This window comes from Emys orbicularis, chromosome 1, assembly GCF_028017835.1.
Source record: "Emys orbicularis isolate rEmyOrb1 chromosome 1, rEmyOrb1.hap1, whole genome shotgun sequence".
In the NCBI taxonomy this organism is placed as follows: domain Eukaryota; kingdom Metazoa; phylum Chordata; order Testudines; family Emydidae; genus Emys; species Emys orbicularis.
The window spans coordinates 368,543,067-368,566,337 of NC_088683.1; the positions used below are offsets into that span (position 1 = coordinate 368,543,067).

The window sequence follows — 23,271 nt, forward strand, 5'->3', positions numbered from 1 at the left end:
CCCCAGTTCCCAGCCAATGGGATTGCAGAGCCAGTGCTCGGGACAGAGTGCGGAGCCCCATGCCCCCCCCCCCCCCCGCCTCGAAGCCGGACCCACTGCTGGCCACTTCCGGGGCGCAGCGCGGTGTCAGAGCAGGTAGGCACTAGCTTGTCTTAGCTGGGCAGCACCACCGACGGGACTTTTAACATCCCAGTCGGCGGTGCTGACCACAGCACCCCAGTGTCTGACCATGTCGCGACCCAGTACTGGGTCACGACCCGAACTTTGAAAAATGCTGCTCTACAGAAAGTCAGACGAGAAGATCACAATGGTCCCTTCTGGTCTGGGAATCTATGAACATGTCCCCAGGGGGCAGCTGGAGGCATTTTGCCAGCAAGCTCATGCCTGAGATTACTGAAGGCATTTTTTCTATTCATGACCATGGTGAATTTATCCCTCTGGGGAAAAATTCTCATATGACTGTGGTGCTTTGAAAATGTTACACTAGGTGTGTATTTCATGAGGGTGAGGGATCCCATGAGACACTACATGGATGAACGTTTTAGGTGAGAAAAAAATGACTTGTACATGTGTTCCTCAGTGTGGAGATTTTATGGGGTCAAGTTTCACCGTGAATAGGTAACAACTAACATATGATCCTGGGTTTAACGTCTGTGTCCCTGTGGCTGACTGTTTCAGGCACTGCCAGTGGTTCCTGCACGTGGCAGCTCTATTTATCTAGGCCCTCACATGTCCCAGAGTTGCCCGCTCTCATTATATAATGTGCAAACTTCTCAGCTTATGAGGTGTTCCTGTGTAGCAGCCCCCAAAGCCACACACAGTGTGTATGGGTGTAACAAGAGCAGCATCACAGGTGCCCTGGCATTTGCCTCTCTCTGTGTGAGATTTCTCACCTGTGAGACACAGTCACTGATCTGCCCCCAGCCAAGGGAACAGGTGTGATGGGAAGCACCTCACCCCCTGAAGAGGGGGAGTGTGGGGCGGCTTGGAGGTTGTGGGAGCCAGGGATGACTGGGGAGCATGGAGAAGACACTGGTGACTGTAGTAGGAAGAGAGCTGACAGTACTTAGCCAACTTAATTGTGCGTATATGGTAGGCTAAGTTAAACTTGTATAGCAATAATACAATACAGCAACAGTAATACAGCAGTAATACAGTTGCTTTTACATAGTAGCCATCATTTACAATGCGCATTGCTAAACTGTTTAACCACACACAAGTAAAAATCAACAAATGAATGGCAGCAGTTAACTTACATGGTAATTCCAAATTGGGTAAACAAATTCCCTGGAAGTACCATCACACACTTCGGTGTCAGGGACAGTGCCTACTAAGTAAGGCACATGTTAGTCAAAACAATCTTGCTCATTATCTACCTGCATCACAACCCACAGCACTGTCACTTCTCTGTGTACACCCCCCTGCCTGCCCCACAACCCCCAGCACTGACCCCATGTCCATGTACCCCCTGCTTGCCTCACAACGTCCAGCACTGCCCATCACTCTGTGGACACCCCACTCCCCATCCCCATAAACTCCACCCCTGCCCTCTTGTCCATGTACCCCCCATTCCCTGCCCCCACAACTCCCAGTTGTGCCCGCCTCTGTACACCACACTCCCTGCCCCCACAACATCCAGCACTGCCTGCCTCTCCATGTACGTCCATCTCCCTACCCCCAGAACATCCAGCGCTGCACCCTTGTCCATGTAGGTCCCCCACCCCCACAGCTTCCAGCCCTGCCAGACAGTGATACCCCTCACCCAGGTCCAAAACCAAGTGCCAGACCCCACAAAGGCAGCTCACAGAAATATCTCCTCAGACTAGGTTAAACTCAGTGTTTGCCTGCTCTAGGGAAAAGGGGGAGATCAGCCTGAACTGCCTTTCTGGGGGTGAAGGGAACCCCAGCAGCAGCACAGCCTGTGCGGGGAAGGAGAGAGGGACAGACCCAGGGAGGGAAGAGGACGTGGTGATTAAAAGGAGCCAGCGTGAGTAACTCTTCCTCAAAATGACACAAAGCTTTAACGTATTGCAGCCCGCTAGAAACCCAGACAGCCCTTCCTGAGGCTGTAGTGAGCTGCTCACTGGAGGAGGCTGCTTGTAACAGTCTGAGACACCCCCACCCTCATGATGCCTCTTTGGTCTGTGCATTAGACAGAATGGGCATTCCCAATTTTGCCCGGTTTCAGGACTCTACGCCACTGTGATTTGGATATTGCACATCCCCTCCTCCCCACCCCACACATCCACACACACTGTGAGTTTCTGGACCTCCTGGGTTCCCCTAAGCCAGAAACATGCTTTTATTATAACTGCCTTTTGGTGCTTCTCATCCTCTCCAGGAGCAGAGATGCAGGGGCACAGAGAGAGCAGACCTCTTTCCTCCCACAAAAAAATGGTTATCCTGATTGTTTTCAACCCTAAGCCTGTGAGTTTGAGATTTCAGCAACTCTCCTGTCAGTTCTTCTTTGGTCTGAACAAGCTCACCCATCCATAGAGGCCACAGGACGATTCCAGTTGAAGTCACTGGAGGCTCATGGCCAGCCTAATCAGGCCATTTATTTAAGTCCCTACATGTGGATTTAGGGTGAACCCCTGGCCGTGTTGGGAGTTTTGCCACTGAACTCAAGGGGACCAAGATTTCACCCTTAGTGTTTAAGTTTCGGCTCCGAGCTGTGAAAATCATGGCTTCCTGTCCTGCTACAGAGAGCACTGTTCTGTATGGCACTGAAAGAGTCACAAGGAAACCCCCAGTTTACATGGTGCTCCGAGACTGGGCAAGAAAGTTGGGGATTTCAAAACACAGGGGCCCTGATATTTCTCTCAGGGAGGCCAGTGTCAATCTGGAGTGACCCACTGAAGGCAGAATGTGAGAGCAGAATCTGACCAGTTTGTGGCCTTTTTTTTCTGTGAACCCTCTGGTAACACAGATACACATGGCAGGGGCTTTGGCTGCACTGTTTAACAGTGCCGTGAAATTGCTGAATTGGAAAACTTGAGCAAACCAGAGGAAAATCCACATAAACCAAAAGGAAGCTACTGAGTCAGATAGAATGACACAGTAAGAGACAAGGAACTGACCTTAAAAACAAATATTTGTCTAAACTATTTCCAGTACATTTATAATTCCAGTTTTACCAGGTCGACCCCCTGAACTGTTTAGTATTGTCAGAAACACCAAGTCGCCGTGCTGGTGAATTCCTGCCCAGATGGTTTTTTACTTGAACCCTTGAACTCTTAGTTCTAACTTTAGTGTAGAAACTGGTAACTCACCAAAATCCTGCTGAGCACAGAGAGGAAATCTCCTTATGGTGACAGGAAGGCAGAGCCCCAAGAATCAGTGTATGAATCTCAAGTGTCTGACACTCTCTGTGCTGGGCAACAACCTTTATGATTCCCCTGTACAGTCCCTGCAGACTCTCAGGTTGTCCTGGTCTCCCAGACAATTCCCTCGGCTCCTGGAGCAGTGGGAAGAGCAGAAAATAGACCCTGGAGAACTTCAGCCTGAGATTCTCCCCCGGGAGTGAAGAAATGATTCTCCGATAACAGAGGCTCAGATTGTCAGGGCAAATTCAGTCTTGCAGACTTGATTGAATCATCCAGGACTACTGAAATACCAGAAAGTGAAGGAAGAGTGAAGGCTTAGACGTACTTATTTATCTATCAGCATGTCCATGCTGGTGCCCATCGTCATAGAATCTGAGCATCTCCTGCTCCCCTCCCGGCTGACGAGCCCTGCGCTGAATCCCTGAGAACACAACATGCACATGGAAATGCTCTCACACATTCGTGTTTCAAACACAGAATAATAGCCCATCCCATCTGATTGCCCCTGCTTAATTCTAAACCCCCCATAGGGCAATATCGTGCCATGGGTAGGAGCAGCTTCCAGAACCCCTTCAGTGATCAGCATTTGCCCTGAAGCCTGGGGACTGCTAGAGTAACCGCACCAGCTATAATTAGGATAGCGAGGGTGGAGGAAGGCACAGATGTGAGTTAGGTGCCCAATGTGCATCTGCATTTAGTGGGACTCAGTTTGTCAAAGGCACAAGGGCAGTAGACATCAATTACATTCTTGGCCTTCACAACATCCTCTGGCAAAGAGTTCCATAGGATAGGTCCAAAAAGTTCTTGGAAGTTAGGTCCATCAATAGCTATTAGTCAGGATGGGCAGAGATGGTGTCCCTGGCCTCTGTTTGCCAGAACTTGGGAAGGGAGGACAGGGGATGAATCACTTGCTGATTACCTGTTCTGTTCATTCCCTCTGGGGCACCTGGCATTGGCCACGGTCAGAAGACAGGATACTGGGCTAGATGGACCATGCATCTGACCCAGGATGGCCATTTTTATGTTCTTATAAAGGGCAAAATGTTTAGGGGTTCCTTTGTCACAGGTTTTCCTTACCCCTCTAGAGTCACACCATGATGGAAGGTATTTCCCGAGCTTGATACTGTGGTGAATATTTAGCCAATGTTTATAATTGTACGGTTGCTAGGATATAATTCTTCTGCTCCACTCCGTGCTGATTAGGCCTCAACTGGAGTATTGTGTCCAGTTCTGGGCATCACATTTCAGGAAATGTGGACAAATTGGAGAAAGACCAGAGAAGAGTAACAAAAATGATTAAAGGTCTAGAAAACATGGCCTATGAGGGTTAGTTTAGTCTGGAGAAGAGAAGACTGAGAGGGGATATAATAACAGTTTTCAAATACATAGAAGGTTGTTACAAGGAGGAGGGAGAAAAAGTGTTCTTCTTAACCTCTGAGGATAGGACAAGAAGCAATGAGCTTCAATTGCAACAAGGGTGGTTTAGGTTGGACATTAGGAAAAACTTCCTAACTGTCACGGTGGTTAAGCATTGGAATAAATTGCCTAGGGAGGTTGTGGAATCTCCATCATTGGGGATTTTTAAGAGCAGGTTGAACAAACACCTGTCAGGGATGGTCTAGATAATACTTAGTCCTGCCTTGAGTTCAGGGGACTGGACTAGATGACCTCTCGAGGGAAAGTGGAAAGCCCCTGGCGGTCTGGGCCGGTTTGTTTACCTGCCGCATCCGGAGGTTTGGCCGATCGCAGCTCCCACTGGCCGTGGTTTGCCGTCCCAGGCCAATGGGGGCTGTGGGAAGTGGCGCGGGCTGAGGGATGTGCTGGCTGCCTTTCCTGCAGCCCCCATTGGCCTGGAGCAGCGAACTGCAGCCAGTGGGAGCTGCGATCGGCTGACTCTGTGGATGTGGCAGGTAAAGAAATGGGCCCGGACCACCAGGGGCTTTCCCTGAACAAGCGGCGGACCGGCTTTGAGAAGCACTAGTCTAGATAATACTTAGTTCTGCCTTGAGTTTAGGGGACTGGACAAGACAACCTCTCGAGGTTCTTTCATTTCTATGATTCTATAACACATAAGTGTGTATCTGCTTATAATTGTATTTGAGATATAATCAACACCAATTTCCCTTTGAACTAATAAAGGAATTCTTGTGTGGAAACTTAGTTGTGCTAAACCTTAATAAATTTATTAGGGAAATTATTTCCAATATCTGGCTTTTCTGGTCATATTGGGGAGGGACTGGAACCACTTTGGTGAAGTTGTGAAGGAACGGAGGGAACGGCTGACTGGTAAGGTGGAGGCTGACACCCTGGTGAGAGTATGCGTAGAACTAGCAGAGTTGGCAGGAATAGGAGAGGAAAAAAGCGGATGCTGTGGAGGGCACTTTCAGCCAGGTCAGTGGGCCGGCAATGACCACAGCCCTCGACAGCTTCCAGAATGTGTTCACCCGGGGAGTGGCTATCCTGGCCCATGACACAATTTTGCTCAGGAACGAGGGGCAGACCAGATGATCAGGCATGCCTAAGGTTAAGAATTTGTCACAATTATTTTTAGTAAAAGTCACAGACAGGTCGCGGGCAATAAACAAAAATTCATGGAAGCCCGTGACCTGTCTGTGACTTTTACAAAAATAATGGGGGGGGGAGGGGAACTGACAGGGGGAGGATTAAAGCCCGATCAGGAGGATGAGAGCCTGAGCCCCACTTCCGGAGGGGGGAGGGTCCAGCACCTGCTGCCGCTGTGGCTAACAGCTCCATGGCCTCCAGCGCAGCCCCAGTAGCTGAGAGCTCTGGACCCCCTGCCACAGCCCCAGAGCCACAGAGCTATGGGGGCCCCACTGCCCATGGCAGATTGGAGCTCTGGATCCGACCACTGACTGTGGGGGCTAAGAGCTGCTGGGTCCTTCTCCACCCATGGCAGCTGAGAGTGCGGGGGCCCCCACAGGCTGACAGCTCTGGTGCGCTGCCCCGGGGCTGACGTGGAAAATGTCACAGAGGTCTCTGAAAGTCACAGAATCCTTAACTTCCGTTGCATAATCTTCCCCATTTGCCACAGCGAGTTGTTGATGGGCTTGGCTAAGGATAAGTGGTTGAACCGCAGCGACTGAGGCAGTGACCACACTTTGGGCAGGAGGCACAACAGTCACTGACTTGCTCCAGACTGTAGAGTTGTTCACCGCTGGGCTCAGAGTGTCAGCTGGCTGTTGTCACGTGCTGAAGGCTGGAATGTCATTGCCTCGGTAACGCTGTTCAGGCTGCTCAGTGCTTCTGTCCTTGGATCTCCAGTGTTATCAGTATTAACAGACAAGGCAGCCTGTTCATTCAGCAGACCTCAATGTTGCTCATAAAGAAAAAAAACAGGCTCGGTTTGGTGACAAAGGCACCCAGCCAGGTTTATTACCCTCTAGGTATAAATCTAGCACTCTGGCCATGAACCAAATGAGCTTATGAAATTCCTCTCCCAGGTGGTAATACCCCAAGAAATACTTACTGATCAAGGACCTAACTTCACTTTACAACTAATGAAAGGACTATGCAGTCTAAATGAGGGTAACACCATTAGGAACGTTGATCTACCATCCCCAAACTGATGAGTAAGTGGAGGAATTTCACGGACCTTTGATGGCGACGTTAAAGAATTTTGTAACCTCAGAATCCAAACACTGGCACCAACTCTTCCCCCGCCTCCTTTCTGCTATCAGGATGGTGCCTGAAGCCTCCAAGGTTTCTCCCTTTGAACTGCTGTCTGGCAATGTCTGGTGTAGGCGCCGCCCCCTGCAGCTCCCATTGGCTGGGGGAGAGGGACTGAGATATCATCATTAGTTGCCGGGCAGAGTCAGCCGTGGAACCAGCATCACCTTTTTCCACAATGAATATAAACAAGTCAAAATACTGAACACAACTATCTGATGCACACCTTGCTGCAATCCTGAACATTTCAACCGCTCAGTCCCTGAGGCCAAACACCAACAAATTGACAGAACTGAAGTGTGTCTGGCAAACACTCAGAAATAATAAAACTGTCATACAACTTTATACAATTCTTCACCTGCCAGAGAGTGTTAAGAAATTTGAAATAAAAAATACAATATAAACATTTTCTTTTCTGAGCACGATCTTCAGTGACATTATTGGCCCGTCAGGAGGATTTAAGGACTGGCACTGGCCCTAAGGTAAATTGAGTTTGAGACCCCTGGTCTAAGCCTTGGCTCTTCCTTTACTTTCCGGTGTTTCCGTAGTGCCGGATGATTCAATCAAGTCTGCAAGACTCAATTTGCCCTGACAATCTGAGCCTCTGTTATCGGAGAATCATTTCTTCACTCCCGGGGGAGGATCTCAGACTGAAGTTCTCCAGGGTCTATTTTCTGCTCTTCCCACTGCTCCAGGAGCCAAGGGAATTGTCTGGGAGTCCTGCCAACCTGAGAGTCTGCAGGGAGTGTACAGGGGAATGATAAAGGTTGCTGTCCAGCACAGAGACTGTGAGACACTTGAGATTCATACACTGATTCTTCAGGCTCTGCCTTTCTGTCGCCGTAAGGCGATTTCCTCTCTGTGCTGAGCGGGATTTTGGTGAGTTACCAGTTCCTGCACTAAAGTTAGTACTAAGGGCTCAGGAAGAGTTCAAGGGTTCAAGTAAAAAACCAGCTGGGCAGGAATTCACCAGCACGGCGACTTGAACTGTTTAGTATTGTCAGAAACACCAAGGGATTGACCTGGTAAAACTGGAATTATAAATATACTGGAAATGGTTTAGACAAATATTTGTTGTTAAGATAAGTTCCTTGTGTCTTATTGTGTCCTCTTATCTGTCTCAGTAGATTCCTTTTTGTGGTTTATGTGGATTTTCCTCTGGTTTGCTCAAGTTTTCCAATTCACCAGGACGGCGACTTGAACTGTTTAGTATTGTCAGAAACACCAAGAGATTGACCTGGTAAAAGTGGAATTATAAATACACTGGAAATGGTTTAGACAAATATTTGTTGTTAGATAAGAGGACACAGTAAGACACAAGGAACTTATCTGTCTCAGTAGATTCCTTTTTGTGGTTTATGTGGATTTTCTTCTGGTTTGCTCAAGTTTTCCAATTCAGAAATTTCACAGCACTGTTAAATAGTGTGGCCAAAGCCTCTGCAGTGTGTATTTGTGTTACTGGAGGGTTCAAAACAGGAAAAGGCCACACACTGGCCAGATTCTGCTCTCACATTCTGCCTTCAGTGGGTCACTCCAGATTGACACTGGCCTACCCGAGAGAAATATCAGGGCCTATGTGTTTTGAAATCCCCATCTTTCATGAGCAATCTCAGAGCTGGGGGTTTCCTTGTGACTCTTTCAGTGCCATTCAGAACAACGCTCTCTGTAGCAGGACAGGAAGCCATGATTTTCACAGCTCAGAGCCGAAACTTAAACACTAAGGATGAAATCTTGGTCCCCTTGAGTTCAGTGGCAAAACTCCCAACATGGCCAGGGGTTCACCCTAAATCTACATGTAGGGACTTAAATAAATGGCCTGATTTACACCGGCCATGAGCCTCCAGTAACTTCAACTGGAGTCGTCCTGTGGCCTCTAAGGATGGGTGAGCTCGTTCGGACCAAAGAAGAACTGACAGGAGAGTTGCTGAAATCTCAAACTCACAGGTTTAGGGTTGAAAACAATCAGGATAACAGTGTTTTTGTGGGAGGAGAGAGGTCTGCTTTCTCTGTGCCCCTGCATCTCTGCTCCTGGAGAGGATGAGAAGCAGCAAAAGGCAGTTAAAATAAAAGCATTTTTCTGGCTTAGGGGAACCAAGCAAGTCCAGGAACGCACTGTGTGTGTGGATGTGCAGGGGTGGGGGGCGAGGGGAGGAGAAGGGGATGTGCAGTATCGAAATCACAGTGGCATAGAGTCCTGTAACCGGGCAAAATTGGAAATGCCCATTCTGTGTAATGCACAGACCAAAGAGGCATCATGAGGGTGGGGGCGTCTCAGACTGTAACATAATGTGGACAACGCTGTAGCAGATTGTCTCTGACACCATCCCCCATCCAGACCCTCCCTCCTCCTGTGAGCAGCCCCACTACGGCCTCAGGAAGGGATGTCTGGGTTTTTAAGCAGCTGCAATACGTTAAAGCTTTGTGTCATTTTGAGGAAGAGTTGCTCACTCTGGCTCCTTTTAATCTCCACATCCTCTCTCCCTCCCACTGGGTCTCTCCCTCTCTCCTTCCATGCACAGGCTGAACTGCTGCTGGGGTTCCCTTCGCCCCCGGAAAGGAAGTTCAGGCTGATCTCCTAGTTTTCCCCAGTGCACGCAGACACTACATTTAACCTAGTCTGAGGAGATATTTCGGTGAGCTGTCGTTGTGGGGGTCTCGCACCTGGTTTTGGTCCTGTGTGGCAGGGCTGGAAGTTGTGGGGTTGGCAGGGGTACATGGACAAGCGGGCACGCTGGGGATTCTGGGGGCAGGGAGTGGGATGTACACAGACAGGCGGGCACCGCTGGGAGTTGCGGGGGCAGGAAACGGGGTGTACTCGGACAGGTGGGCAGCACTGGGGGTTGTGGGGTAGGCAGGGTGGTGGACACAGAGAAGTGGAAGGGCTGGGGGTTGTGATGCGGGTAGGGGGTGTACACGGACAGGCAGGTAGCGCTACTGAATTTACATTTTTCATTGTGATTCGTGGTCAAAGGCCTTTCCTGGCCCCGAGTGCATGTGGGCTGGTCTCAGGTCTCTTTCCCCTGGCCTGCCACAGAACTGCAGCCTGGGTGTCACAACCTTCACTCAGTTTGTTTCCAGTTGTGGTTGTTGAATGTTATTTATGTAACTTCAGGCATTTCACTGGTGGAAAGAACCATCGATCTTAGCTCCTCCGCTGGTTGAATCTCCCAGCGTATTCTGATCCCCAGTCTGTGGTTAGATGTTGGGCTGCGTGTGCATGTTCTCCCTGTGTGCTGTCCCAGCTCTGCGCAGACAGCTGGCACAGCAGACCTCGAGCGAACCGCCCAATGGCCACAAGATCTGCTAAGGTACGAAGGCTCCCAGCTGTGTCTATTGTCAATTAAGCACGGTACTAGTATCCCATAGACTCTACTGGACCACTAATACATGTATGCCAGTAATAATGGACCAGCTCAGGGAACGACGGGACTTTACGTTCCCCCCAGGCTAGACAAAGACACTCCCTCTGAGATACATCTTTGTACCCCGATACAAACAAGTTACGTACTGCCCTCTGACATAGTTAGTTACTGCCCCCTGACGCGGCTAGTTTTTAATCATATCTTTGTACATGTTGGTTCGATCAAAACATCTTTATTACGTACTGTCATCCTGATCTTATCTTTAGGAGTGGTCAGTGTGTTCCTGTTATGCTTGGGGAATGTTTTTGTAGCATCCTTGATATTCGGATGTTCTGATATCACTTGATATCAGGATGTGTTTACGTGAGTACTCTGTGCGTAGCACTTCTTAGGAATGTGTATTTCTGCAATATCAGCCCTGTTCTTGCCAGATTTTGTGAGCAGGGCCTGCCTCTTGCTCACAGCTTGCCTTTGTTTTATATCAATAAAGCTTTGACTACTACTTTAGCCCAGGCTTCAGGCCTCATACCAGGTCTCTGATACAAGGGCTTATGTCTCACGCTCTCTTCCAACTACATTCCCCCACTTTTTGTCTTTTTATGGAGAGGATGTTTACCCATCATCTCGGAAAAGCATAATGCCTGGACTGAAGATGGCCCACTGGGCTAAACACTGTTATGTGGCCACCTTACTTTCCCATCCACACATTTATGCCCCATATGTCCCTTAGTCTGCACATTCCCTCGTGCGACTGATGGACAGATTTTATTTTCCAATTGATTTTAGTCCCTTATAGTGGACCTGAGACTGTTAGGACTGGGACCATGACTGAGGAATGTAGTTTTATGATTGAGCCTTGGGGGCACATTTAGATAAGTAATATGGATGGATAGTATGGCTATGGCATATATATTTCTATGTTACATATATGGAATGAATGTATAGTATGTATGCGTACATATGACAGCACTTTATATCCAAGCATAACAATCCTTTTCCAGTCTGGGTGGCATAGTTTGGTGCTTGTGGTACTGTAGATAGCAACACACTCCTATTAGGGCAATTACAGTTACCACCTGGATTATTATTGGTAGTAGGCGGAGTGTTCTGAAATTTGATTTAGTGACAACCATACAACACAATCTCATAACTTCATAATATGCACTAATGATATACATATTTAGATAGAACAATGACTTTCAGCAGATCATAATCTTTCCCCTGATGCCTCTCACAGCATGCTTTATATGCAATATCACAATTATATATAAATGAGGAATATGGGGTTACAGGGCACTCCCCTGATGTATAGAGTATCACACATGTCTCGGACAAAGCTGGGTGCCTGCAAGAAAGTGTCCCATCAAAAGAAACAAGGGAAGTGAGAGAGGTTCAGGCCTGTAGCCCTACATACCAAGACCTCTGTGCCCTTCATGACCATTCTGTTCAGCACAAAGTCATATCTCACCATGATAATATATGTTTTTATGGGGAAAAGTTGGCTCCTTTCCAACATGGGAATTGCATGGTAGATCAGATCTATGGTCCATCTAGTCCAGAGTCCTCTCCCTGACAGTGGCAGCCCCAGATGCTACAGAAGAAGGTGTAAGAAACCCAGCACTGTGTGGATGGGGGGATGACATGACCATCATGAGGGTGTCACCCTAATGCCTAACAGCTAGAGATTCACTTATGCCCTGAAACACATGGGCAGATAGGCTTTCCAAAATATTTATTTAGCTGTAACTATTATAACTGGATAGTCTTACTATCCATGTAAATGTCCAAACCCTTCCTGATTCTTGCTTAGCTCATGGCCTCAACTACGTCTTGTGGCCATGAGTTCCTCAGTCTAATTAAGCATGGAATGACGAAAGCACTCTTTTTTATCAAGTTTTGAATTCGCCATGTTTCAGTGTAATTGAATGTCCTCTTGATTGTGTGTTACTGGAGTACTGTGGAGTACATCTGGAGTACTGTGTCCAGTTTTGGGCCCCACACTACAAGAAGGATGTGGAAATATTGGAAAGAGTCCAGCGGAGGGCAACAAAAATGATTAGGGGTCTGGAGCACATGACTTATGAGGAGAGGCTCAGGGAACTGGGCTTGTTTAGTCTCCAGAAGAGAAGATTGAGGGGGGATTTGATAGCTGCTTTCAACTACCTGAGGGGGGGTTCCAAAGAGGATGGAGCTCGGCTGTTCTCAGTGGTGGCAGATGACAGAACAAGGAGCAATGGTCTCAAGTTGCAGTGGGGGAGGTCTAGGTTGGATATTAGGAAACACTATTTCACTAGGAGGGTGGTGAAGCACTGGAATGCTTTACCTAGGGAGGTGGTGGAATCTCCTTCCTTGGAGGTTTTTAAGGCCCGGCTTGACAAAGCCCTGGCTGGGATGATTTAGTTGGGAATTAGTCCTGCTTTGAGCAGGGGGTTGGACTAGATGACCTCCTGAGGTCCCTTCCAACCCTGATATTCTATGATTCTATGGGACAGGGAGAACACATTCTCCAACTACTCTCTACCAGTCAGTATTTTATAGATTTTTCTCATATGCCCTCCTATTCATCTCCTTTCCAAGGTAACAATCCCAGTCTTTTCAACCTCTCTCCGGATGAGAGTTTCCCTGGACCCTTGATCATTCTCGTTGCCCTTCCCTGAACTCCTCTAGTTCTGCCTTATCCTGTGAGAAGGGAGCTCAATATTACACAGAGAAGCCTGGAGGAGGGTGAAACATAGAGTGACTGATCTCATGGCACAATATTAAAGGAAAATGTTGGAATCCAGGAGAAATGTGATGGGGAATCCTACAGTAGTTTCTGACCATGCATACACTGTGAGTAAAGTTTCACAGGTTTGTAAAAAGCAACAGAGAGTCCTGTGGCACCTTTAAGACTAACAGAAGTATTCGGAGCATAAGCTTTCGTGGGTAAGAACCTCACTTCTTCAGATACAAGTAATGGAAATTTCCAGAGAAGTGAGGTTCTTACCCACGAAAGCTTATGCTCCCAATACTTCTGTTAGTCTTAAAGGTGCCACAGGACCCTCTGTTGCTTTTTACAGATTCAGACTAACATGGCTACCCCTCTGATACTTTCACAGGTTTGTGTACTGTGATGTCCAGATCTCTCTCCTGAGTTCATATAGTTAAATTAGAACCTTGTAAGACATTTGAGGAGTTGAAGTTTTTCCCTCAATGGGCATACACGTTGCAGTTATTGACATCAAAGTTCATCTGCCATCATGCTGCTCATTCACCTGGCTTGGTTAGTTCCTTCTGAGAACTTCTCTGGACTTGACTATGACCTCAATAATCTGGTGCCATCTGTAAATGTTGCCACCTCACTGTTTGTGCCCCTTTCTAGATTGTTGATAACTATGAAATATTTACTGTACTACTTGTTACAACATGTGTAATCCCCATCACTGTGTTTCTCTCCCTTCGCAGACACCTGGAGCATTTCTGAGCCTGATCGACGTATTGACCACGTCATGGCATCTTTCAACCTCACCCCCTCTGACCCTTCAACATTCATCCTAATGGGCATCCCTGGCCTGGAAGCTGCCCATGTCCTGATTTCCATCCCTTTGTCTATGTTCTACATTATAGGCCTGTTGGGAAATTTCACTGTTCTGTATGTTGTAGGGAAAGAGAAGTCCCTGCACAAGCCGATGTACCTGCTGCTCTGCATGCTGGCGCTCACAGACATTGGCACGTCTACGTCTGTCATGCCAAAAGCCCTGTGTATATTTTGGTTCAATTGGAAAGGCATTACTGTGGGTGGCTGCCTCACCCAGATGTTCTTCCTTCATGCGGTTTCTGTTATGCACTCAGCCGTCCTTGTGACAATGGCCTTCGATCGCTACGTTGCCATATGTAACCCCCTGAGATACACCACCATCCTCACCAACACACGGATAGCTAAGCTAGGACTAGTGGGTATGATAAGAGCTGTTGTCTTCGTTTTGCCTGCGCCCCTGCTCCTGAGCGGGCAGCCATTCTGTGCGAACCGCATTATCCCCCACACGCACTGCGACCACATAGCTGTGGCAAAGATGTCGTGTGGGGACATCACAGTCAACAGGACATACTGCTTGGTGATATTGTTTGTAATCATGGGGTTAGACCTGACACTCATTGCCCTGTCCTATGGTCTGATCATTAAGGCAGTCTTCAGAATCTCCCATAAGGAAGCCCACCAGAAAGCCTTCAACACCTGCACAGCCCACATCTGTGTGATGCTGACATCTTATACTCCCTTGCTCTTCTCTAGCCTGACATATGAGTTCGGTCAGGGCATCGCTCCCCATGTTCATATCATCTTGGCCAACCTCTATTTTCTCATCCCCCCCATGCTCAACCCTATCATTTATGGGGTCAAAACCAAAGAGCTTCGTGACAAAGTGGTCAAATACATCTGCAGAATGTGATCACCATGGGCCATTGACTTTAATCCTGTCTGACAAGAAGGGGAAAGGATATCTCCTCATTAATCAAGCGTTCTCTGTCCTGGTTTGACTGAGCTCAGCATTGTGGAAGTTCACAGTCTCAGAAATTCCTCACACCTAATGTATTATCTCTCCATCACCAAGCACTACTCTCTGCATTGCTGAGTTCCCTCTGTCTGACCATCACCTGACCTCTTTCAGCATCACCCATCAGCCCCCAACCCTAGATACCCTCTCATTCAGACTTTCTATGACTTACAGACCACAAGAAGATACTGCAGCTTTCTGAAGCAAGGTGGTTTTTCATTAGTCCCTGTGTGACAAATGGAAGCTACTGTTTTTGATAGCCAAGACAAATAAACAAACTAAAAATGCTGAACTTCTTTATCATATATGCAGTGATCTCGTGAACTAAATTTGCCTGATTTTTGTCGATCAAATACTTCAGGAAGCCTGGATGATAAAGCAAGTGTTTCAGTTTGAAAGTGCTAATACACAAATGCTGCTGCAGGAATTGAGGAGATTTTACTAAAGCTTATTGGTGAGAGATGTGAAACTGTGCATTTTTGATAATGGGACTGCTGTGTTAAACTACAACATCACCTTTGTGTCAAATTACTTACCGCTTTATACAGTCGATTTTGGAATCACTTTCAGGTGGATCTTTCAAAACACACACTACCCATTCCTGTTGTCAAAGATGTCAAGAGTTTGTGAAACAGATGAAACAGGGATTGCCACCAAACATCCTGGTGATTGAATTGCTTGCAAGACTAAATCTTTCATGACGTAGATTAGGAACTCTCTCATTTTTGCCATTGTTTTGTGGAGACCTTGGACAGTTGGAGCAGCAGTGGAGAGTTTTGTTTATGGTTCACTGGCCTCATACTCAGGACAATCAAGTTGAGCATGTTTGCGTTGAAGTTCTCGAACACATTGATGCCGCTGAGGACAAAGACTTCAGTGAATTTTGCTTATTTGCTCTTTTGTTGCTGCCACTACCTTTTAGCAATGCTGCAGTTGAAAGACTGTTTTCTCAAATGGACTTGATAAAAACAACACTTTTAGAAAACATTCATGTTAGGGTGTATATTGGTGACCTCAATTTATGGGCTACTTTAATTATGGTTTGTCAATAATCTGATCAGAATAGATTTAGATTCTTGGCCCAATTCAGGCTACAGGGTTAGAAAATTCGGAGTTCAATTAGGTGAGCAGACCCTCGGGTTGTGTGTGCCAAGGAGACTTAAACTGAGGACAATACCAGAATGTTAAGATCTTTATTAAAATGAATGAAAAAATAATCAAAGATATAAAACACAGAGTCACAAAGAAGTAATATAATTTAATGACCCCTGCTGGTAACATCCCTATTCTTAAAGACTACTTAAACTAGCATACTCACACTCTTCCCTGAAGACCTGGTAGTGGGAGACTGTGATGCTCTGTACCTCGGGGAAACACCCAGCACCCCCATGTTCATACTTAAACTTTGCATTGGATACCACACAATCATTTTATGTCATTTTGGGTGTCTTTGGAAGGCTCATGATGTACTGAGCGTTGTTGTTTTAGTGGTGTTATAGTAATTGTTGTTACAGTAATGTTATAGCAATGTTAGTGGGGGGCAGAGGGATGGCTCAGTGGTTTGAGCATTAGCCTGCTAAACCCAGAGTTGTGAGTTCAATCCTTAAGGGGACCACTTAAGGATCTGGGGTAAAATCAGTACTTGGTCCAGCTAGTGAAGGTAGGGGGCTGGACTCAATGACCTTTCAAGGTCCCTTCCAGTTCTAGGAGATATTAATTAAAAATGTTATAGGTTATAATTTCATAATAATTTTATAAATTCATAATTTAAAACAGGCCCAAACAAAACTCCCCAAGAGCAGAAGGGCAGTTCACACCTCATCCGGGCATCTATGGGACAAACCCAGCCCAGCCTCACAGGAAAAAAGGACACTGGCTTAGGCAACAACAAAGGATTTGTTGGACTCTCGAGTGAGTCACTCCCTTCCTCTGGTCAGTTTGGGACTACTATGAGGTAATGCTCACCTGACTCTGAAGTGGGGGGGGGGGGGCAAAGCCAAGAGGGGAGAAAGAACATGATAAAAGGGAGAGATGTTTGCCATGCTCTCGCTCTCTCTTCCACCTCCATCTACAGACATCACCACAGACTGAAGGGCTGATCAAAGGGGAGAGCCTGGCTGAAGAGTAATCAGCCAGCCTGTGAGAAGCATCTAAATTTGTAAGAGCACTGAAAGTGTTAAGGTCAGCTTAGAATGCATTTTGCTTTTACTTCATTTGACCAAATCCGACTTGTTATGTTTTGACTTATAATCACTTAAAAACTATCTTTGTAGTTAATAATTTTGTTTGTTTATTCTACCTGAAGCAGTGTGTTTGGTTTGAAGCATGTCACAGACTCCCCTTGGGATAACAAGTCTGGTACATATCAATTTCTTTGTTAAATTGACAAACCCATATAAATTTGCAGCATCCAGTGGGCATAACTGGACACTGCAAGACGGAGGTTCCTAGGGTTGTGTCTGGAACCGGAGATATTGGCTAGTGTCATTTGGTTGCATAATCCAAGGACCTGCTTACATGGTAGAGGCTGTGCGTGAACAGCCCAGGAGTGGGGGTTCTCACAACAGAGCAGGGTAAGGCTGGCTCCTAGACTCAAGGATTGGAGAGGCCTAGCAGATCGCCTGTCCGGATAACACCAGAGGGGAACGTCACAGAGACAGAGGACACAGAGGAGTCCTGCCACCGAAAGCCTCATAGACTCATAGACTTTAAGGTCAGAAGGGACCAATATGGTCATCTAGTCTGACCTCCCGCATGATGCAGGCCACAAAAGCTGACCCACCCACAACAGAATCCTCCAGCCTGCGACCCCTGCCCTATGCTGCGGAGGAAGGTGAAAAACCTCCAGGGCCTCTGCCAATCTACCCTGGAGGAAAATTCCTTCCCGACCCCAAATATGGCGATCAGTAGAACCCCGAGCATACAGGCAAGATTCTACAGCCGGACCCTCATTTTACCCGCGATGGCACGTTAATGCCTAATTGACTAAAATCACGTTATCCCATCAAACCATTCCCTCCATAAACTGATCAAGCCTAATCTTGAAGCCAGAGAGGTCTTTCGCCCCCACCGTTTCCCTCGGAAGGCTGTTCCAAAATTTCACCCCTCTGACGGTTAGAAACCTTCGTCTAATTTCAAGCCTAAACTTCCCCACGGCCAGTTTATATCCATTCGTTCTCGTGTCCACATTAGTACTGAGCTGAAATAATTCCTCTCCCTCCTTGGTATTAATCCCTTTGATATATTTAAAGAGAGCAATCATATCCCCCAGAGCAATCATATCCCCCAGAGCAATCATATCCCCCCTGAGATAGTGTCTGACCCACGGTATCACTGCAGCACAGCCAGGGCTTGGGCAGGAGGCCTGGGACGTGTGACGAACAGACTGCAAACTTTCCTTACATCCCAGAGATGGCTGTTGTGGTGTTTCCTGGGCCCATAGAGTGGGTTCCTTCTTTCCTTGAATCTTTCCCATTTGTTCCTTATTTTTCTTACCGTTGCTGTTTAGTACATTGTATGTGGTTTGAACATCATGCAGTGATCAGCTGGCCAGGGAAGCGTCTGGTATGGAGAGAGCACCCGAAAACGGGACACCCTAGCCCATGTCCTATGTGATCACAATGAGACTTGGGGGTCAAACCCAATACCGGCCTTTGACTTGGGCAGTCTGGGCCCAGGGTGATGTACTGAAGGGGGTGCGGTTTGATTCCTCCCAGATGACATGACCTGCCAACCGAGAGCCAGCTGGGCTTTTGGAGGCAGGCAACCAGCCAGTCAGGCAAGAGACATTAAGCACTGGAGAGTGTGGATACAAGCTGCAGATCGACCAGGCAGGCACTCAGCCAGCTAACTCCTCCAGTGGAAGCAGGGGTGCCCAGGGCTCCCCACTCTCTGGGGACAGAGGGCCCCCTGCATGAGAAGCCATGTCTGGAGTAGGGCTCGACTGGAAGAGGTTCCCAATCTGATCTCTGAGATGGGCAGGTGAGATTGGTGGGGGGTGAGGAGAATAAGGGGTACGCATGTGTCAAGGCTGATTCCCCACTCTGGCACTTCAAGTGCAGAAGGTGGGGGCCCACACAAATTCTAAAAATTAATATTGACCACTCCAGGCTGTTATTAAATTCCCAAGGTTACAGTTTTTCTGTGATCTTGGATGGGTAGATGCTGCCACCACCCAAGTGCAAAAAAAATACCTGTTTTAGAGAACCCCAAAAGGCGCTGTGACAGTGCACCCCATAAGGCTTCATGGAAATATGTGTATGAATATATATATATATGACATAACTGGAATATGTTTTATGCCACATATGCCATGTAACATATCTCTGTAAAGGTTATGACCTACTGAATCTATTCATCCTATTTGTATGCATGTGTCATTGTTGTATTCGAAGTTATGAATATTGGCTGTGTACTTGCTGACCAAATGCTTTACTAAGGCTACTTAGAAATCAAGCATCTTGAGAAAGAAGTGTTTCTTGATTGGGCACTTAATTTGCACATTCAACTCACAATTAATCTTGGAACACTCCAATCCACATAACAAGTTTACCTGAGTTCAGGGTAGCATGTAAACAATGGCTGCTGCCTATAAAAACGGAGTCATGCATGGACATGTGACTTGCCCATGTGACTCCAAAACTCCATCTTGGAGCTGGACTTTGCATAGGAGAGAGGAGGGGGTCTCCACCCACAAGAGAAAGTCTATTTAAACCCCTGGGAGACCCTTCCATTTTGTCTTCAGCTGGCTCAAGAGATAGCCACCACCAAGGATACCTGAAAGAAACTGGAACGAAGGACAGTAACTACAGGGGGTGTGAGTGATTGCTGGACCCAGACTAGAAGGAGACTAAAGGAACCCAGACTAGGAGACTAAAAGGAAGTTTACTGGAACACCTCTGAAGGTGAGGTTTTATCTGTAATCACTTTCTTACTGTATTAGGCATAGACTTCCGTGTTTTATTTTAGTTTGCTTGGTAATTCACTTTGTTCTGTCTGTTAAATTAATGGAGATATCCTATCTCCTAGAACTGGAAGGGACTTTAGACTCAATGACCTTGAAAGGTCATCGAGTCCAGCCCCCTGCCGTCACTAGCAGAACCAAGTACTGATTTTGTCCCAGATCCCTAAGTGACCCCCCTCAAGAATTGAACTCACAACCCTGGGTTTAGCAGACCAATGCTCAAACCACTGAGCTATCCCTCCCCTGTTACTACTTGGAACCACTTAAATCCTACTTTCTGTATTTAATAAAATCACTTTTTACTTATTAATTAACCCAGAGTATGTATTAATGCCTGGGGGGGCAAACATCTGTGCATATCTCTATCAGTGTTATAGAGGGCGAATAATTTATGAGTTTACCGTGTATAAGCTTTATACAGGGTAAAACGGATTTATTTGGGGTTTGGACCACATTGGTAGTTGGGCATCTGGGTGTTAAAGACAAGAACACTTCTGTAAGCTGCTTTCAGTGAAGCCTGCAGCTTTGGGGCAATAATTCAGACCCTGGGTCTTTGTTGGAGCAGACAGGTGTGTCTGGCTCAGCAAGACAGGGTGCTGGGGCCCCAAGCTGGCAAGGAAAGAAGGGGAAGTAGTAGTCTTGGCACATCAAGTGGCAGCTCCCAAGAGGGTTTCTATGATCCAACCCGTCACAGACAGGTCCACAGGGGAAGGACTAGCTGATATTATACTCACTACTCTGAAGGAATGTGACATAAATATCCAAGACTGCCAGGGTTATGACAATGGTGCAAACATGAAAGGGAAAAACAAGGGTGTAGAGACAAGAATTCTTAATGAAACCCCAAGAGCATTTTTTGTTCCATATGGATGCCCCTTGCTCAACCTTGTGGTGGGGGATGCCACAACAGCTTCAACGATGGGGTATTGTTGACGGCCGCTTCCTCGGAGATGTTCGCGGACGGGGAAGATGAGGAGGACGAGGCAGTCGACAGCGCTTTCAACGCTGATTTCCCCGACAGCCAGGATCTCTTCATCACCCTCACGGAGATCCCCTACCAACCCTCCCAAGGCGGTAACCCGGATCGTGAATCAGGGGAAGGATCAGTAGGTAAGTGTTTTAAACATTTATTTTGAATAGAATAGGCATGGTATGTTAGCAATGGGTTTTTAATGATTAGTTTGCCCTAGGCGCTTTACTTTTTAGTCGTTGCCAGTGCAGCTACTGGAAAAGTCTGTTAACATGTCTGGGGATAGAGCAGAAATCCTCCTGGGACATCTCCACGAAGCTCTCCTGGAGGTAATGTGAAAGCCTTTGCATCAGGTTCCTGGGGAGAGCGGCCTTATTGCCTCCTCCATGGTAGGAAACTTTTCTGCGCCAGGCTAGCAGCAGGTACTCCGGTATCATTGCCTGGCAAAGCATGGGGGCATACGGCCCTGGTGTTTGCTGGCATTCACGCAGCATGCGTTCTTTCTCTGTCTCCGTAATCCTCATCAGAGTGATATCACTCATCGTGACCTGGTTTGAATTAGGGGAATTTTAGTATGGGGACTGATTGCCTGTTCCTTTAAATAACTGTAACCGGCGGTTTACAGCCACGCGGTGGGGGGTGGGGAGGCGAACTGTTCATGCTGAGCGGTTCGCTGGCAGCGTGCAGGGATCTTTCCCGAGCCCATCCACGCGGTGGGGGCGGGGAGGCGAACTGTTCCTGCTGAGCGGTTCGCCGGCAGCGTGCAGGGATTTTTCCCGAGCCCATCCACGCTGTGGGGGCGGGGAGGCGAACCGTTCCTGCTGAGCGGTTGGCCAGCAGCGTGCAGGGATCTTTCCCAAGCCCAGCCATGCGGTGGGGGCAGGGAGGTGAACCGTTCCTGCTGAGCGGTTTGCCGGCAGCGTGCAGGGATCTTTCCCGGGGACAGCCGCGACGAGGGTGGGACAGGGGCAGAGTTCATGCTGGCCGGATCGCCGGCAGCAGGAACTGGCCAACGCTAGGAGCATTGCTTTGAACGTGAAAGGAGGGCACTGCTGTAAATTAAGCTTTAAGCAGCCAAAAGTCTACGGCTTACCATGGCCGCCTGCTAGCCGAATTCCGTTGTCCGGCCCCGCTTGTGTGATCTGTACAGCAAGACCCCAGGCACTCAATGTGAAGACAGAAAATTCGACCTTGTACTGAGTGCACATGTGATAGGTACTGTGCATGGTCTTGTTCACAGAGAAAGACTATATTCATTGTTCGCAAAAATGTATCTTTATGAGGAATTCACTCCCTTTTTCCCATCCCACAGCTGCGAGTGTCTCCCGAGCTACCCCGGCATCCCCATCCCAGAGGCTGACGCAGATCAGGCGGTGAAAGAAAAGGACACGGGACGAGATGTTCTCAGAACTTATGGTCTGTTCCCAAGCCGAGGCGGCACAGCAGACCCAGTGGAGGGAGAACATGTCGCAATACCAGCGATCACACAGCGAACGGGAGGACAGGTGTCGGCAGGAAGACCAGCAGGTGACTCAAACGCTGCTTGGACTAATGAGGGAGCAAACGGACACGCTCCGGCGCCTTGTAGATGTTCTGCAGGACCGGAGGCAGGAGGACAGAGCCCCGCTGCATTCTATCTCTAACCGCCCTCCCCCGCCACAAAATCCCATCCCCCCCTCACCCAAAGTCCCAAGAAGGAGGGGCGGCAGGGGCCGTGAAAACAGTCACTCCACCCCTGCAGACTGCTAAAGTAGCAGAAGGCTCTCATTCCCAAAGATTTGATACGTCCTTTCCTTCCCTCCAAATGCACCTCACCCAAGCCCCCGTCCCAGTTTCATCCCCTAACTGTGTAGTTCTTAATGAAAAATACTTTTCTGTTAATTACTGTTTCCGTCATGTTCTTTTAGAGGACAGTGTGTTTGAAGGGGGGGAAGGGGGTTGGGAATTGGAGAGGACAGTCACCTTTACCAGGGTACAGACACGGGGGCAGGTTCAGCAGCAGGTCACACACACATTACAGTCACTGGGCACCCTGGTCAGTCTGGGAGGTGGTTTTCATGTTCTGGGGGGGGGGGGGGGGGGAGGTTACAGATCTTATGCAGCGGTCCTTAGCCTGGATGACAGAGCCACGCAGCAGGGGATCTGTAACCGCCCTCCCCCGCCACAAAGTCACATTGCCACCCTGCCTTTTCGGGACTCTGTGTGTGGGGGCTGGCTCCGTTAAAACAACCAGTCCACCACTGCGGACCGCTCTAGGAGCAGGAGCCTCTCATTCCTCGAGTTTAGAAGCGTCCTTTCCAACACTACACCTGCTCCCCACCACAGTCCGAGTCCCAGTTTCAACCCTTTACCGCGAAATCCTTAATAAAGAAAACGGTGTTAATGAACAAAGTTTCATTTATTTTATTTTTAAAGGTGTGTTGGAAGGGGG

The 23,271-nt window shown here is 47.9% G+C and overlaps 1 protein-coding gene across 1 annotated transcript; it reads left to right on the top strand.

Moving 5' to 3' along the window:
• The first annotated feature begins 13,836 nt into the window (after positions 1-13,836).
• On the top strand, positions 13,837-14,802 carry LOC135884582 (olfactory receptor 52P1-like). Its single transcript, XM_065412008.1, has one exon. It carries the CDS (start codon positions 13,864-13,866, stop codon positions 14,800-14,802), a length of 939 nt encoding a protein of 312 aa, XP_065268080.1. The 5' UTR covers positions 13,837-13,863.
• The last annotated feature ends 8,469 nt before the right edge of the window (positions 14,803-23,271 follow it).